The sequence below is a fragment of the Eumetopias jubatus genome, unplaced genomic scaffold (genome assembly GCF_037043125.1).
Source record: "Eumetopias jubatus isolate StellerSeaLion01/CBP00866 unplaced genomic scaffold, mEumJub1_p1.0 scaffold_4, whole genome shotgun sequence".
Lineage (NCBI taxonomy): Eukaryota > Metazoa > Chordata > Mammalia > Carnivora > Otariidae > Eumetopias > Eumetopias jubatus.
The window spans coordinates 95,564,869-95,580,626 of NW_028274810.1; the positions used below are offsets into that span (position 1 = coordinate 95,564,869).

The following is a 15,758-nucleotide window of genomic DNA, read 5'->3' on the forward strand; positions in this document are numbered from 1 at the left end:
GTGGTACATATACTAAAACTGGAATACAGAGAAGATTAATAAAGAAAAGGCAGCCTTGGGGTGCCTGGGTGGCTCAGTTGTTAAGTGTCTGCCTTCGGCTCAGGTCATGATCCCAGGGTCCTGGGATCGAGCCCCGTGCATCAGGCTCCCTGCTCAGCGGGAAGCCTGCTTCTCCCTCTCCCTCTGCCTGCTTGTGTTCCCTCTCTCGCTGTGTCTCTCTCTGTCAAATAAATAAAATCTTCCAAAAGAAAAAAAAGAAAAGAAAAGAAAAGGCAGCCTATTTAATAAAAACATAAGAAATACAGTTGACCCTGAACAACAATGTGGTGGCAGGGGGGGCGGTTAGGCGCCAACCCCCAAGGCCGCTGAAAATCCAAATATAACTTTTGACTCCCCCAAAACTTAACTACCACAGCCTACTGTTGACCAGATGCCTTGCAGATAACATAGGCAATTAACACATATTTTGTATATATTATTACTGTACTCTTAAAGTAAGCTGGGAAAAGAGAATGTTAAGAAAATATTAAGGAAAAAAAAGTTCACATATAAGTGGATCCATGCAGTTAAAACCCATGCCATTCAAGGGCCAACTGTAATTCCCTTCTGCAACAATCTAAAATCCTTATTAGGGGCAGGCCATTTAAAATATAATATCTGAGAAGAGTACGAATGGTAAAGAAATCAAGTTTTCAGGGGCACCTGGGTGGCTCAGTTGGTTAAGCGACTGCCTTCAGCTCAGGTCGTGATCCTGGGACCCTGGGATCGAGCCCCAAAATAGGTTCCCGGGTCAGTGGGGAGCCTGCTTCTCCCTCTGACCCTTTCCCCTCTCATGCTGTTTCTCACTCTTTCTCTCTCAAATAAATTTTTTAATTTTATTTACTTATTTACTTATTTGACAGAGAGAAACACAGTGAGAGAGGGAACACAAGCAGGGGGAGAGGGAGAGAAGCAGGCATCCCGCGGAGCAGGGAGCCCAATGCGGGGCTCGATCCCAGGACACTGGGATCATGACCTGAGCTGAAGGCAGACGCTTAACGGACTGAGCCACCCAGGTGCCCCAAATAAAATCTTTAAAAAAAAGAAAGAAAGAAAGAAATCAAGTTTTCAAAAAGTGATTTTTTTTTTTTTTATGATTTTATTTATCTGACAGACACAGCGAGAGAGGGAACACAAGCAGGGCGAGTGGGAGAGAGAGGCTTCCCGCCGAGCAGGGAGCCCGACACAGGGCTCAATCCCACATGACCTGAGCCGAAGGCAGACGCTTAACCAACTGAGCCACCCAGGCACCCCTCAAAAAGTGATTTAAAATTTCAACCCTAAATTAAAAGACTCATTCTATCAGTGTATCTAATGGAACCAAGCCTGGTGACTGATATATATGGTAATAACCTCTCATATCCAGAATCAATAAGTATATAAATACCCAAACTACTTTGTGAAGATATATCAGAACACCATCCCTAGATTAAAGAAATACTCTATAAAGGCATAACCCCACCTCTTTATTTAAGTTTATTTATTTTTTAAGTAATCTCTACACCCAACATAGGGCTCAAACTTACAACCCTGAGATCAAGAGTCCCATGCTTTTTCAACTGAACCAGCCAGGCGCCCCTAGCCCTATCTCTTTAGAATGCTTGAAACCTGTAGTCACACCTGACACTCTGGTCCTGCCTACTCAGACAAGGTGGTTTAAAAATCTGGCTTACCTACACATGAACATGGTCCAGAGAGGCAAAACTTATACTTAAACAATAATGACCCATATTGTGATTATCTAAAGTATTCTGTAAATCACAATCTAAAGTATTGTGATGCTAGAAGCCTCTTAAGGGTCATAAGCCAATAATCAAAAGCTGAAACAGAGCAAAATGAATAATGCATTTAAAGAGCTATCTGAGGAGTCCTTTAAAAAAGCAGTAATTTATATTCAAAATAGTTCTACTTAAGTAATGGTAAGCAGGAGCTGATTTTCACCACAATGTAGAAGGTAACAACCCAGGATAACTCCATTTAAGAGAAATGGTCTCCAAAGAGTACTGGTGGGTAGATTCACCACATAGGTTCTTCTAGCTATAGCATAATCTGTTATCGATAAGCAGCAGACCATTTTCCCAAAGTTTGTGTGTCATTAAAATAGTCACCCTCATAAGCAATTGCAAGCATGATGAGATGTGGTTTTCAAAAAGAATGTTGACATGGCCATCTTACTGAGAAGCATGGCCCTTAAAACACAATAATCACTCCATTTTCAGCAACCCTGTTGATGAAAATGTACCTGTGTCCAAATACAACTTCTTATACTGCCCCAAAATTCAAGGTAGCAGCCACACTCAAATGTGGGTCTGAAAGTTTTATCAATTATGAATTAACTCATAAATGCCAATGAGCAAATTAAGTATTAGATCACAGTCTAAAGAAAGAAAAAGCTGGAGCCCACATAGGCAGGTGAACTCCAGGTCACTCACCCAAGCAGGCAGTACAGCTGGAATTAGAGTATATGATAAAAGAACTTAAAATAATTGAAAAAGAAAGGAAAATGTATGTTTTTCTGTTTCTCTAAATATATACCTTCTGTTTTTTCTTGACTTTCTACCAACCACTTCTCTCTTGTCCCTACTCCCTGTAAGATGAGGTTAGATCAGCTACAAGCACAAATGTTTTATTCTCTAGATTACATCACTAAAAAAAATAAGATTTTTGCTTACAACATCAGTGTATAGATAAGGATGGATAGCTGGATGGGCACGAGCGCATGCGCGCGCGCACGCACGCGCACACACACACACACACACACACACACACCTGAAAGATGAACAACTGTTGTCCCTACCCAGAACATCTTTTTATTCTCCAAAGTCCAAAATTACACAGCAATTTCTTTGCTGTTATTAATACAGAGGAAGTCTAGGAAAGACAGAAATAATTTTCCTATTTTTTCAAACACAAAACAAAATAGTATATGTATCCCAAGGGTACAAAGCTGTAACCAGACTATTTTCATTAGAAAGTGACTTAAAACAAGTCACGAAGAACAGAAAAACCCTCTAAATTCCTAAATTTAACAATGACTTGCATAATATAAAAAGTGATTCTAATTAAAATTTCAAAATAGAACGGAGCTTCTGGCATGACATCCACATTCCAGTAATCCCCAAGGTAGTCTGATGTGCACTGTGAGAACACAACACTCATACACTAAGCTGCTACTTCTTTCTTACAAACATATTATTTCTTCTTTATTTTCCTTCCAACCCACAGGACTAGAGATGGCTTTGAACAGCACCCATGGACAAAGAAAAACGGATACAAAAATATATACGTAAACAAAATAAGGACAAATATCTACTACACAGTTTTACATATACACATAAAACAGTCCCCCAGTGAGTTTTGCTGGATCATCTTTTAGCAGGAGTTAAAAAACACATAGGGCAAATGAGAAAAATATTTATTACACCACCTAAATATCATCTTTCCAAATATAATCTGTACTATGGTTTATGTTTTACGACAAAGATCTAATACTGTTTTTAGGGGCGCCTGGGTGGCTCAGTCGTTAAGCGTCTGCCTTCAGCTCAGGTCATGATCCCAGGGTCCTGGGATCGAGCCCCACATCGGGCTCTCCGCTCAGCGGGGAGCCTGCTTCTCCCTCTCCCACTCCCCCCTGCTTGTGTTCCCTCTCTCGCTGTGTCTCTGTCAGAAAATAAATAAAAAATGTTTAAAAAAAAAAAATAAAACTGTTTTTACTGTAAAAAGCAACATACCACAATTTCTCCAAAGCGCTGGAAGATGTTGCGAAGGTCATGGTAAGTAGTGGTTTTTTCAAGGTTGCCAATGAAGAGGGTTCTTGTTGCTTTGGGGTGAAACTCATCTATCCTTTCATCCAAAGGACGAAATTCATTTTCACTTTCCGTTTCTGTTAAGTGGGATGGGGGCAGAGTAAAAAGAGAAGAGTTTGTTTTTATTTTTTATTTTTTTGAGCCGAAGGCAGATGCTTAACGACCGAGCCACCCAGGCGCCCCTGTTTGTTTGTTTTTAAAGTAATCTCTACACCCAAAGTAGGTCTCAAACTCACAATCAAAAGATCAAGAGTTGCATGCCCTACTGACTGAGCCAGCCAGGTGCCCCAAAACAAAGTGTTTTAATGTGTATTTATATATCATGGGAAAATCTACACTTGAGAAGCTATGTCTCTGAAATATTGCCTTTGAATAATATACAATCTGAAAAATTATATACACCTTCAGAAATAGCTGCCTTTTGCTAACTCCAAAGGCTAAAGAAACTTGCCAACAAAACTTAGGGGGAAGTAGCATTTTCTTTGATCTTTAAAACAGAAAAGTGGGACTGAATTTCAGTCTGTAAATTGATTTGTTTTAAAAATATCACTGACACAGAAATAGATTTTAAACCCCAGCAAAAATAGTAATTACTTAAGCCTAATCTTAGGTTCCAAAAATTATGCAGCAGACTCTCAATGTGAAGTATAAAACTACAATCTGAAACACACATAAAACTCAACTGAAAATAACCCAGCTTCATTACTTAATTTACTTTTCAACATTTTAGAAAATATTTAGCATTTTACATTTGTCATACTAATTAACAAAGCCCAAGTGTCTACATGTAGCAATTGTTAGATACAAGAATAATAATTGTACGAAAACGGACTGAAGCAGCACTTACAAACTTGCTGCTGCAAGGTTCCCACTGATGAACAAGAGACTCAATGACTCTAAGGTTTCTGTTTCTTATGATCAAAAGCCCTGGTTCAATGTCTCATTCAAGCACAGCCTTTCTCTGAAGCTCCATTTCTAAACTTGGTCCAGGGCAGAACATTCAATGTTTTGTCAATAATAACTATAATACAGCCTGTGTGTTCTCTCTTTTTTAATGTAAAACAAAGCCAGCCAAAAAAGTTAGTATTTAATCAGCTTGACTGAAACAAAGTGTTTAGGGCCACGCACTGAATATTACTGATGTCAACAACACTGATATTAAAAAGATTCAAATTCTGAGCTGCTGAGTAAACTCAGAACACACCTCAATCCTGATTCCAGTTTCAAAGGTCTAATGATAGCCCAGCTTACCCTTTCTAGCCTCATCAAGGAATATGTACTTTCACGGAGTCAGGTGGACCCAGAAATTGCCAGGGCTCATGTACCTGTCTCTATCCTGTATTTTCATCATGTCTCCTAGGGAGAGATCTCATTTCAAGATCGACTAGGTCTTCTTGAAACTACCTAACTAACAGAGGGCACATATTCAGGAATATTTCATTTAAAAGGGGAGAAAAATAAAGACAAAATAATTCAGACACATCTGAGGTTTACATTCCAAAAGTCAGAATAAGAAGGATAAAGCCTAATTTGCAACCATTTAAATCTATACCGGTTTCATTTCCACCAAATAGCTCAGTAAACATTTCAAAACCAGAAATTCAGTTTAACAAAGATTTTTAAAAAACTGTATTTTCCATAAGTAATCTACTTAATCTTCATGACCACTTTAAGTCTTAATGCCTACACATCATTTAAAAAATTCTTTTATTGGGGTGCCTGAGTGGCTCAATCGGTTAAGCATCTGCCTTCAGCTCAGGTCATGATCCCAGGGCCCTGGGATCGAGTCCCACATCGGGCTCTCTGCTCAGCAGAGAGCCTGCTTCTCCCTCTGCCTGCCACTCTGCCTATCTGTGCTGTCAAATAAATAAATAAAATCTTAAAAAAAAAAATTCCTTTATCCTGCAATTTCATGTTTACAGGACTGTAATGCTCTGCGGAGGACTAAGAAAGCACAATCTTAGAAGCCACCAGGGGTCTATCTGCAAAGTTGGGCTTCTTGGATTAAATCTTTTTAACTCCAAGAGGTCCCTTGGCCTCAGGAAACAATCAGCTCCATATGTTTCAATACAAAGCATTTATGACTTAACCATCCAACAACGTAATTCCATCCATGTCTCCATACTCACATTCGACTGCTTTCAAATATCCCATTCAACAAGTGTTTCATGCTGTCCCATCTGAGAAAAGTACCTTCAAGCTTTCCTATGCCTGAATCAACCAAACTTCTCAAAATCTTCAATGGCACATGGTTAAAGCCCAATTTACATCCTAGGTGCTATTTAGGTAAAATGCTTTTTTGCAGTAAAAATGTCAAGCTAGCCCCATGACTTGGAGATCTGAGGGACATCTATTAATAATGCCCCTGAATTAGATCCCCATTACTTAATAATTATATATGGCTCTAAAAACTTTCTATATAGATTATATGACAATCTAAATATTATTCCTCAGGCCAATTGTGACCTGTTCTAAATATGTTAAATAAGAATTCCTGAGTTGCACTCAGCTCAGTATAACTTAGGCCAGTAAATCTCAAACTTGGCAGGGGAGGGAACGTGAGGGCATAACCTATAATCCCTTTGAATTCCTGTGTTTATAAAATTATGCACATTTTGCAGTCTTCCTTCTAACAACTCTGTGCTTGTTTTAATATATACAAATAACATCTACATATTCTTATCAGGGAAATTCTATTTTTTCTTAATTGCCAAATAGATGAATATTCCAAGAGAATGGGCTGTTTACCCTATAAATTCCACTCAAAGTTTTAGTTTTTTTTTTTTTTTAAGTAGCTCTATACCCCAACATGGGGCTTGAACTCACAACCCTCAGATCAAGGTCCACATGCTCCACGGACTGAGCCAGCCAGGTACCCCTCAAAGTCTTAGTCTTGAAGTTTGTCTCGGCTACATGATGTGACTGCATAATTTAAACATTTCTGTGTACTCCTCCATAAATTTACTTACAAAGTTGCCTTAAATCAGGGGTTCCCAAACTTGGGTATGTGAATTCTGAACCATTAAGCTGGGATAGAGTCAAAGAGTCTGGGTTTTAAACAAGCACTATAGGTGGTTCTCAAAAAGAAGAAACACTGACCCAAGCCATGCCTGAGAAGACTTCCTGCCTTACAACAGGTCTTACAGGCAGGTTCAAACTAATAAAATGTCCCCTTGAAATTCTCAGTGGGTCACACTCCTAAGACCTAGCCCTGATTTTCTTTGTCACTATCTCTCAAGGTCATGGAAACTCGAACAACAGATCCAATTTGTGCTGGGGATAATAGAAATAAAACTGGTCTAACTAGTCCCTCAAATCAGTGTAACAAGTAGTCTGTTTTCTAATTCAAGGTAATTCTGATGTCATTCTCCTAAGAACTATATCCTTATCTCAATTCAATCCTTTTGGGAAGGCAGGACTCAAAAAAGGGCTAAAACTCCATGTTTCAGACTCTTCAAAGTCAGTATTTCTCCCTTACAGGAACAGAACTATCTTTACCCTCCCTAACCAAAACATAATTTTATTAACTTGGACAACAAATGCACCAGTCTTTAAAATAGAAGACACTGGAAGTAAGTCAATAAAGAAAGCTGGACTAGCATCCAGATTCACGCTAAGATGCTGCCTTTTCACAAGCTGAAATACAAATTATACTAAAAATTAGCCTCCTTTCTCTTACCTGGCCCTATCCATGCTGTTACTTCAATCTGCATGCCAAAGAAAAGTTTTCCTTTTGATGCAGTCAGTGCTTTTTCTTGGTCCTCTTGCTGCCGAAAGAATACCAGACCATACCTCTCTTCTGAAGCTCCATGGATCTGCACTGAAGTCACCTTTCCAAATTTCTTAAATTCATGGAAAAGGCCATCTTTAAGGCTTGTATCTAAATCCCCCCCAAAAAAACAAGGTGCTTATTTTTCTAATTTAGTTACAGCTCAGTAAGTAAGCTAAGAAATCTTTAGCTTGATTTTTTGACCTCAATTTTGTTAGCATTAAAACATTTCTTTCAAATAAAGATAACCCTAAAAGCGCATTTTAGAGACTCCTGTACAACTGTGAAAATAAACTGAGTATCGGAAGGTGGTTATTTGTTAGATAAGAATGACATTGTGGCTATGCGGAAAACCCGCCCTCCTATTTTACAAACAACTACAGAAGTATGTATCTTTAAGTTGGTATGAAACGATGTAATAACAATAGGGATTCACTTCAAAAAACACGCACCCAACAAGAACGGAAGGAAGGAAAGTGGAAACAGATAAAGCAAGTCTGGCAAAATATTGACAATTTTTAAATCTGGGGTATGGAGTAAGGGGCGTTCATTTTGCTACTACTACTTTTGGTTAAGTTTAAAACTTCCATAGTAAAAATTTTATATACACATATACATACATATATAAAACTTTTAAAGACATGAGAAAGAAAGCTGTATTTCTAGCTTTCCAAGCATCATGTCAATGATAAAATTGTGTGGCAAGCAGAATGTAACATGAAAACAACTCTAAGGTTTTCTACAGATGAATCATACTATCTGGAGGGTCTTGTGTTAATTTGCTTCATTATAAAAATTAAAATTGTATAGAAAGACAAGCAAATTTTACACCCATCCACTCCTAAATAACTAAGTATTCTAAATCAAAAGCTCATCAACACATGTGCCCCAATATCTCTATTCACAAACCTGGTTATGTAGGTTTTAGAGGCTGCGTTAATGAATAATTTAATCATGAAATGCACTTACCTAAGAAGTACTAAGTTTGGTTTTTGTTGGTTTGACCATCTACTAACAGTTGTTTACATATTCAATATGCCTAATGTAGAAATAACAGTATAGCATGGTCGATTGTCAATTAAAAATATTGAGTAAAAAGGACTTCAGTATAGCTTTTAACTAGACTTTTCCATTATTCATGATTTTCCTCATTTACAATGTTAATATTTTGAAGTGTGTTTCCTATCATAGTTTTATGTTCAAAGTTTTTTCACAGAACACAGGACTCCAGGACAATAAATTTAACTGAAAATAGTATTTCTACAATTTCATCGTATCAAATTTCCCCTAATATCAAAATACTTAACCTAGATAGCATATTTAAAAAAAAATAACCATGCTTTCATAGAACATGCACCATACAGTCTTTGTGTATGTATGTACATACAATGTGTATAATAATATATACGCATATATGCCTGTGTCTATAGTAAATACAAGAAACATGCAATCTTCATATACATAAAGTTATAATCATCGCTTGCTTTTTCTTACATGGCATTAAATATTAATGAACCACAAGAAGAAAGCTTGTTGTCACGGCACAGAACTTAAGATTCTCAGTCTCACATTCCCCCCAATAGTAGCAAGAGAGGGAAGTACAGCGATATAAACTTTTACCTGTAGAGCGTACTGGAAGATTCTGAACCTTGATCCCAAAACTTTTACGTGGCTCATCTTTTTCCAGGGATGAAAGCAACTGGGAAGTAGGTGCTGGGACAGCTGCTGACTGAACCGATCGGGCGGGAGAGTCGTCACTCGAACTACTGCTGGAATCAGTGCTGCAGAAAGACAAAAAAAAAAAAAAAAAAAAGACAAAAGAGAGAATGAGCAGCATATAAAACTTCTTAAAATCAACAAGTAGAAACAATTAAAAGCAATCATCTACATTTCAGGTCTGGGATTTCTGGCTGCTCTCCCCTCTTCACACATACTTCACACTCCTGCCTTAGAAGGCAGAACAGAGCAAACCTCAGCCTGAAGAAGCAGAAGTGTTGATCTTTTACCACCACGTGCCCCCTGAAGACAAATGTTTCATTCTGTGCAAAATGGGAACAACTTTTTCCAAATGAAGTAAGACTAATAAATGCAAGTCACTTAACAGTAATAATAAAAGAACACTGAATGTATGGTTTTGGATTCGGAGACCTCAATTCAAATTCTGGACTTAGATGTATAGCACGTATCCTTGGACAAGGAACTTAATCTCTTGCTAAGCCTCAGTTTCCACATCTATAAAATGGAAATAATAAAAGTACCTATCTTGCAGGGTTATGAATTAAGTAAAATAACCCACAGGTTTACAGAGTTTAGAATATGACAGTCATCAATGAATGAAGCGACATTGCTCTGTCACTCTGACTGCTGCCACCACCGCCACCATCATCTCAGGGGTGCATTAATTTTGAGGAAAACAAAAATACCCAAAATAATTTCCTAGGTAATTTTAAGTATTTGGGGGACTAATGAAGAAATATTATGTAAGTTACTTGAGTCTTGTTGATTTAGGCTCTTTTCTCTGTGAGTAATGTGGGAAAGGAGTCAATGAAATTGAGAATTTATTACTCTTCAGTTTGATACAATCCTCGAAGGGAGAGACAGTTGAAAGACAAGAAAATACTACCTACACATTCACATTAAGAGAGATATATTTAAACAAGTTTTTTATGCCTAAGAACTATATGAATAATAGGAAAGTCTCCTTTCAGTACCGGATGTGCAAAGACTGCCATGGTTTTGTTCTGTTATAGCATTCTCAAATATATTAAAAGCTATTTACAGAGTCTGCTATTTATTTACAGGTTTCTGAAATTTTGCTTCATACTTTTCCCCTCTCTATTGTGGAAGGCTTATCTTTTAAGCAAATAACTCCAGGGGTGAGGGGAAGTGGGAGGAGGGGGTTTAGTCCACCTCAAGCATACACACTACAGGAAAGACCTGATAGTTTTTGTCATCTGAGCTAAAACGACAGCTCTCACAGCCAAGACACTCTCTAAACCAGCCAGGTAAATAAATCCAACTCAACAAACTAAGGCAAACTTGCCACTGCTTTTTTAAAAAATAAACAAATACTGTAAGAAAACAGGGTATTACAACTAAGAATTTACACAGCATTTTTATTGAGCTCTCACATGCTAGGGCAAAAGATGAAAACGTCACAAGGTTATCAGAGCTCCCTGAAGTTTGGAACATAGAGAAATAAACCTATGCTACTAAGATCCAAAAGGACCTATGTGAGTTACAAAATACAAACTACTTGGGATAGAAGCCTTAAGACAGGACCACAGATTGTCACTGCAAGGCCTCCTATACATACCTAGGCTTCAGTTTTCCCTTTTATAAAAAGAATTTTTTTCTAGATCACTCAGTAAAAGTAGTGTTACTAGGACTAGGTGAACAGGATACTATATGTTCATTCAAATTAAGGGTTAATAAAATTAATCTGTTTGGCACAGAAGGGAAAAAAATGCCTGTTATATGTATTAAATCCTCCAAGTAATACAAGATTATTGGCAAAGCCACCACATGATTACAGTATAGAATACATTACAGGACTATCAATTCCAATGACTCATAAAAAAACCATTACGGAAAATACTTTAATTACAATACTGCCAATATTATAAACACCAAAATTCCTTAGCAGCAGTGGTAAAGTAAATATGGACAAGAGCAGAATTTCTACTACTGAAAGAATCAGTGAGGCAACAAACACCAAGTTCTATATAAGTCTGTGTCATAAAAATAGAGGTGAGGGGCGCCCTGGATGGCTCAGTTGGTTAAGCATCTGCCTTTGGCTCAGGTCATTATCCCGGAGTCCCAGGATTGAGCCCTGCATCAGGCTCCCTGCTCAGCTGGAGGCCTGCTTCTCCTTCTCCCTCTGCTCCTCCCCGTCTAGTGTGTGCTTTCTCTCTCTTGCTCACTCTCTCTCAAATAATCTTAAAAACAAAAAGGGTCCTGGAATCAAGCCCTGAGTCAGGTTCCCACTCCTTCTGCACCTCCCCCAGCTTGTGCCCTCGCACTCTCTTGCTCTGTCACCCTCAAATAAATAAAATCTTAAAAAAAAATAGCAACAATGATTTTTTTTTAATGTTTTATTTATTTATTTGACACAGAGACACAGCGAGAGAGGGAACACAAGCAGGGGGAGTGGGAGAGGGAGAAGCAGGCTTCCCGCCGAGCAGGGAGCCGGATGTGGGGCTCGTTCCCAGGACCCTGGGATCATGACCTGAGCCAACGGCAGATGCTTAACGACTGAGCCACCCAGGTGCCCCAACAATGATTTTTTAAAATACAAAATGGTGATAGAAATTAAATTTGTTATAAATGCCATTGCACTCTTGGTGAATTCCCTACTACCACACTAATTTTGAAAGGAAACGTAGAATTTAACTGGCAGAATTTTCTGCTGACCAATTTGAAATAACTACAAAGGGGGAAAGGTTTTAGCGATTGATTGATTGATTGATATTTGGGGGGGTGAGGGGCAGGGGGTAAGGGGCAGAGGAGGAGGGAGAGGGACAAGCAGACTCTATTCTGAACACACAGTGCCACAGGAGGCTCTGTTTACTACCCTGAGGTTATGACCCAAGCCAAAATCAAGAGTCCAAAGCTTAACTAACTGAGCCACCCAGGCACCCCAAAGGGGGAAAGGTTTTAAAATGAATTAGGAAATGACAGAATGACTCAACTTCTGAGTTCACATTTTGATATGCTAATCTAAACTGCAATGTGCATTTTCAGTGTAGTCTATTAAATGTACTATGGATTTTAAGATCATAAATCAAAATGGGGGCATACATTTAGATCCCCAAATACTTTTCAGTCCTATTAAACTGATAGAAAGCCCAAGTGCCCAGAAGAGCCATGTCATTTTTAATTTTTAAAAATTCCTTTTTTCATAATTCTGTTAAAACTGAAGAATCACAACAGTTCATTAAAGCATATGATATAGGGGCACCCAGGGGCCTAGTCAGTTAAGAGTCCAACTCTTGATTTCGGCTCAGGTCATGATCTTGGGGTCGTGAGATCAAGCCCCTCATTAGGCTGGGCTCCCCACTGGGAGTGGAGTCTGCTTAAGATTCTCTCTCCCTCTCTGTCTGCTCTCTCATGCATGCTCTCTCTAAAAATAAATAAATCTTTGGGGGGGGCATATGATATATAGTTTATAGTTGTTTTTTGAAAGCCAAAAGTAGTTAATCAGAATCTATTCCAATCTAAATTGTTTTAAAGTAGTATTAATGATGATTTATCAACTAATAGTTTCAAGAAAGTGAACTTTAAATTTACCTGGTCACATCAATATTACATTTTCAAAATCAATTAAAAGTTCTAAATGGTAGAACTTTTTATTTTTTAATAAGAACTTTATTTTTCAAATAAATAGATAAAATCTTAAAAAAAGTTCTAAATGGTAAAGAATTTGAAAAAAAAAAACACATTTAAAAAAATTTTTTTAAAGATTGTATTTATTTCAGAGAGAGCAAGCTCACAACCAAGGGTCCTAGGATCAAGCCCTGAGCTGGGCTCCCCTATTCACACTCTCTTTCTCTGAAATAAATACAATCTTTAAAAAAAAAAAGATTACTAAGAAAACTAAGAAGCAGATCTTATAGAAATTTCCATTATGGAAAAATATAATAAGCAACTAGTTACTTAACAATTCTTTTTTAAAATAGCTTTAATTTTACTAATAAAAGGGAAAAGAAAATGCAGAAATTACAAAAGGCAATTTATTAGGAAGCAAAAAAAAAAGGAATAAACATAGGCGTGCCTGGGTGGCTCACTCTGTTAAGCATCCAACTCTTGATTTTGGCTCAGGTCATGATCTCAGTCATGAGATCAAGCCCTGCATGGGGCTGGCTCAGTGGGTAGTCTGCCTGAAGATTCTCTCCCTCTGCCCCTCCCCCCACACTCACATTTTCTCTCTCTTTCAAACAAATCTTTAAAAAAATAAAAAAAGGTGGGGCGCCTGGGTGGCTCAGTCGTTAAGTGTCTGCCTTCAGCTGAAGTCCTGATCCCAGGGTCCTGGGATCGAGCCCCACGTCAGGCTCCCTGCTCGGCGGGAAGCCTGCTTCTCCCTCTCCCACTCCCCCTGCTTGTGTTCCCTCTCTCACGGTGTCTCTCTCTGTCAAATAAATAAAATCTTTAAAAAAATAAATAAAAATAAAAATAAAAAAAGGAATAAACATAAAGCTGTACTAAAGGGCACCTGAGCTGGCCATGCAGTTGTATGAGCAATTAGGAGTACATGAAACCAGGTGGCCTCCCAACAAAACTATATGGAAGATACTCGTCAGTGCCCAGTGATAACCCGTGGCAGGCGCTCCCTGTCTTCCGCATGGCAGCCACAGCTTGGGGAGAAGCCTACCTCCCTGAGCCCCAATGGGACCCTGCTGCCCCTCCCCACCCCAGATGGACCAGCTCCCCTCCAGTGCAAGTATCTGCATCAGAGAACCATTCCCCTGGCTGCAGGGACAGGCACCTGCAGCTCTAGAATCCCCATCTTGCAGGTCTGCCCTTGCCATGGTCTACAAGGGGCCTAGGCCACCAGGGCAGGGACAAGGCCCTCTAGCCAAGGGACCTCTACTACATAATAATTCTTAGTAAGAGAACAGAAATCGGGATGCCAGGATTCTCTCACCCCAAATTATAGTGTCAAATAATTAACTATCCCTGTTTCTATAGCCATTTTACACAAAGACCTACAGAGAGCATTGGACTCTTCACTGAAAATGTCAAGGCACTGGGTATACTATTTATAAGATGACTCAGGGCTAAATTTGTTCACACAAGAGTAGCATCCAATAAATGACGTTAACATCTGTATCCCTGTATTTGTAAATATTTGATGATAGATATTTACCTGTTTTTTTAAAGCTGAATGATCGAAAAACATTTAACCAAATTAAGTTGAGAAACAAAAATCTGACATAAAAGGATAAAGGAACAATTTAAGCAACTAGGAAACGTTGCAATTAAAAGTTAAGAGGGTCCATTTGTTAAAAGCAGATACAATCTCAAGCGACAACTTTCCAACAACCTCTTTTCTATCAGGTAGCTAAGAATTTTCTCTCTACATCTTACAGAAGTTTGAGTGAAGAGGGCGAAAAGATGCAAAATGCAGATTTTCCATCAGGCTTCGGCAACTCAAAACGTGCCCACTGTCTTCATACTTCCATTAAATGGGGGGGGGGGGGATCCTGTAATTTCTTAAATGAAATGTATCAGCACACCAGGTAATAATTCCTCTATATCCAATTTCTTACAGGTCCAAATTTTCAAGATAATCCTATCTTTTTCATGCAGGAGTTCTCTAAATGTGGCTTCAGGGACCTGGGGGCCCCCAAAGTCCTTTCAGGGAGTCTGTGAGGTCATCTTTATTTCAATTACATATCTGTGTGAGGCCAGATCTTCTTCATACACTTTACACACACACAAATTATAGTAACAGTTTGAACACAGGAGCAGTTATGAGAATCTAGCTATCTAATTAAAACAAACTTTAAACAAATAAGCAAAAATAAATAAAACAATGCCACTCGTCTCACTATTTTTGGTTTTAAAAAAGTTATATCATCACACCAGTTGAAGATCTAAACTTGGCTAGGGAGGCTCCTCCCCAGAAGCAGACACCATCTTCAGGTGAACAGCTCCCCCAAAATCAGGGATGAAGATCTTCATCTCCAATATGAAACCTTTACTTCTTTTGCCTTTTCTTTTGCTCTTGCCATTACTTGCTTTTTCTCTCTGTTAATGCACAGGAAAACAACGTTCCTTCCTATCACTAAGGCCACAGCTGCACAACAAAAGACCCTAGAATTTCTTGCTAGGGTAGTTTTAGATAACAGAACTGCTTCCCCCCCTTTTTAAGATTTTATCTATTTGAGAGAGAGAAAGAGAGCAAAAGCGCACATGCAAGTGCCTGAGTGAGCAAAGAAGCAGGGGGAGAAGCAGACTCCCTGCTGAGCAGGGAGCCCAACGCAGGGCTTGCCCCTGGGACCCTGGGATCATGATCTGGGCCGAAGGCAGACACTTAACCGACTGAGCCACCCAGGTGCCCCCAGAACTGCTTTAGATTACTTACTGGCTGAAAGTATATCATTGCAAATACTTCCTGCTATACCTGGATCAACACCCCTGGT

The 15,758-nt window shown here is 38.8% G+C and overlaps 1 protein-coding gene across 3 annotated transcripts in view; it reads right to left on the reverse strand.

The window, feature by feature from the left end:
• SPEN (spen family transcriptional repressor) overlaps positions 1–15,758 on the reverse strand; it is a 94,444-nt gene that overhangs the window by 22,072 nt on the left and 56,614 nt on the right. For 2 of the 3 annotated variants that reach the window (XM_028108299.2, XM_028108301.2), the window contains 3 exons: positions 9,235–9,395; positions 7,525–7,725; positions 3,771–3,922 (listed from right to left, as the gene is read on the reverse strand). In XM_028108299.2, the coding sequence (XP_027964100.2) occupies positions 3,771–3,922; positions 7,525–7,725; positions 9,235–9,395 (514 nt within the window). The remainder of the gene's footprint in view (positions 1–3,770; positions 3,923–7,524; positions 7,726–9,234; positions 9,396–15,758) is intronic. The other variant, XM_028108300.2, reaches the window with a different exon arrangement.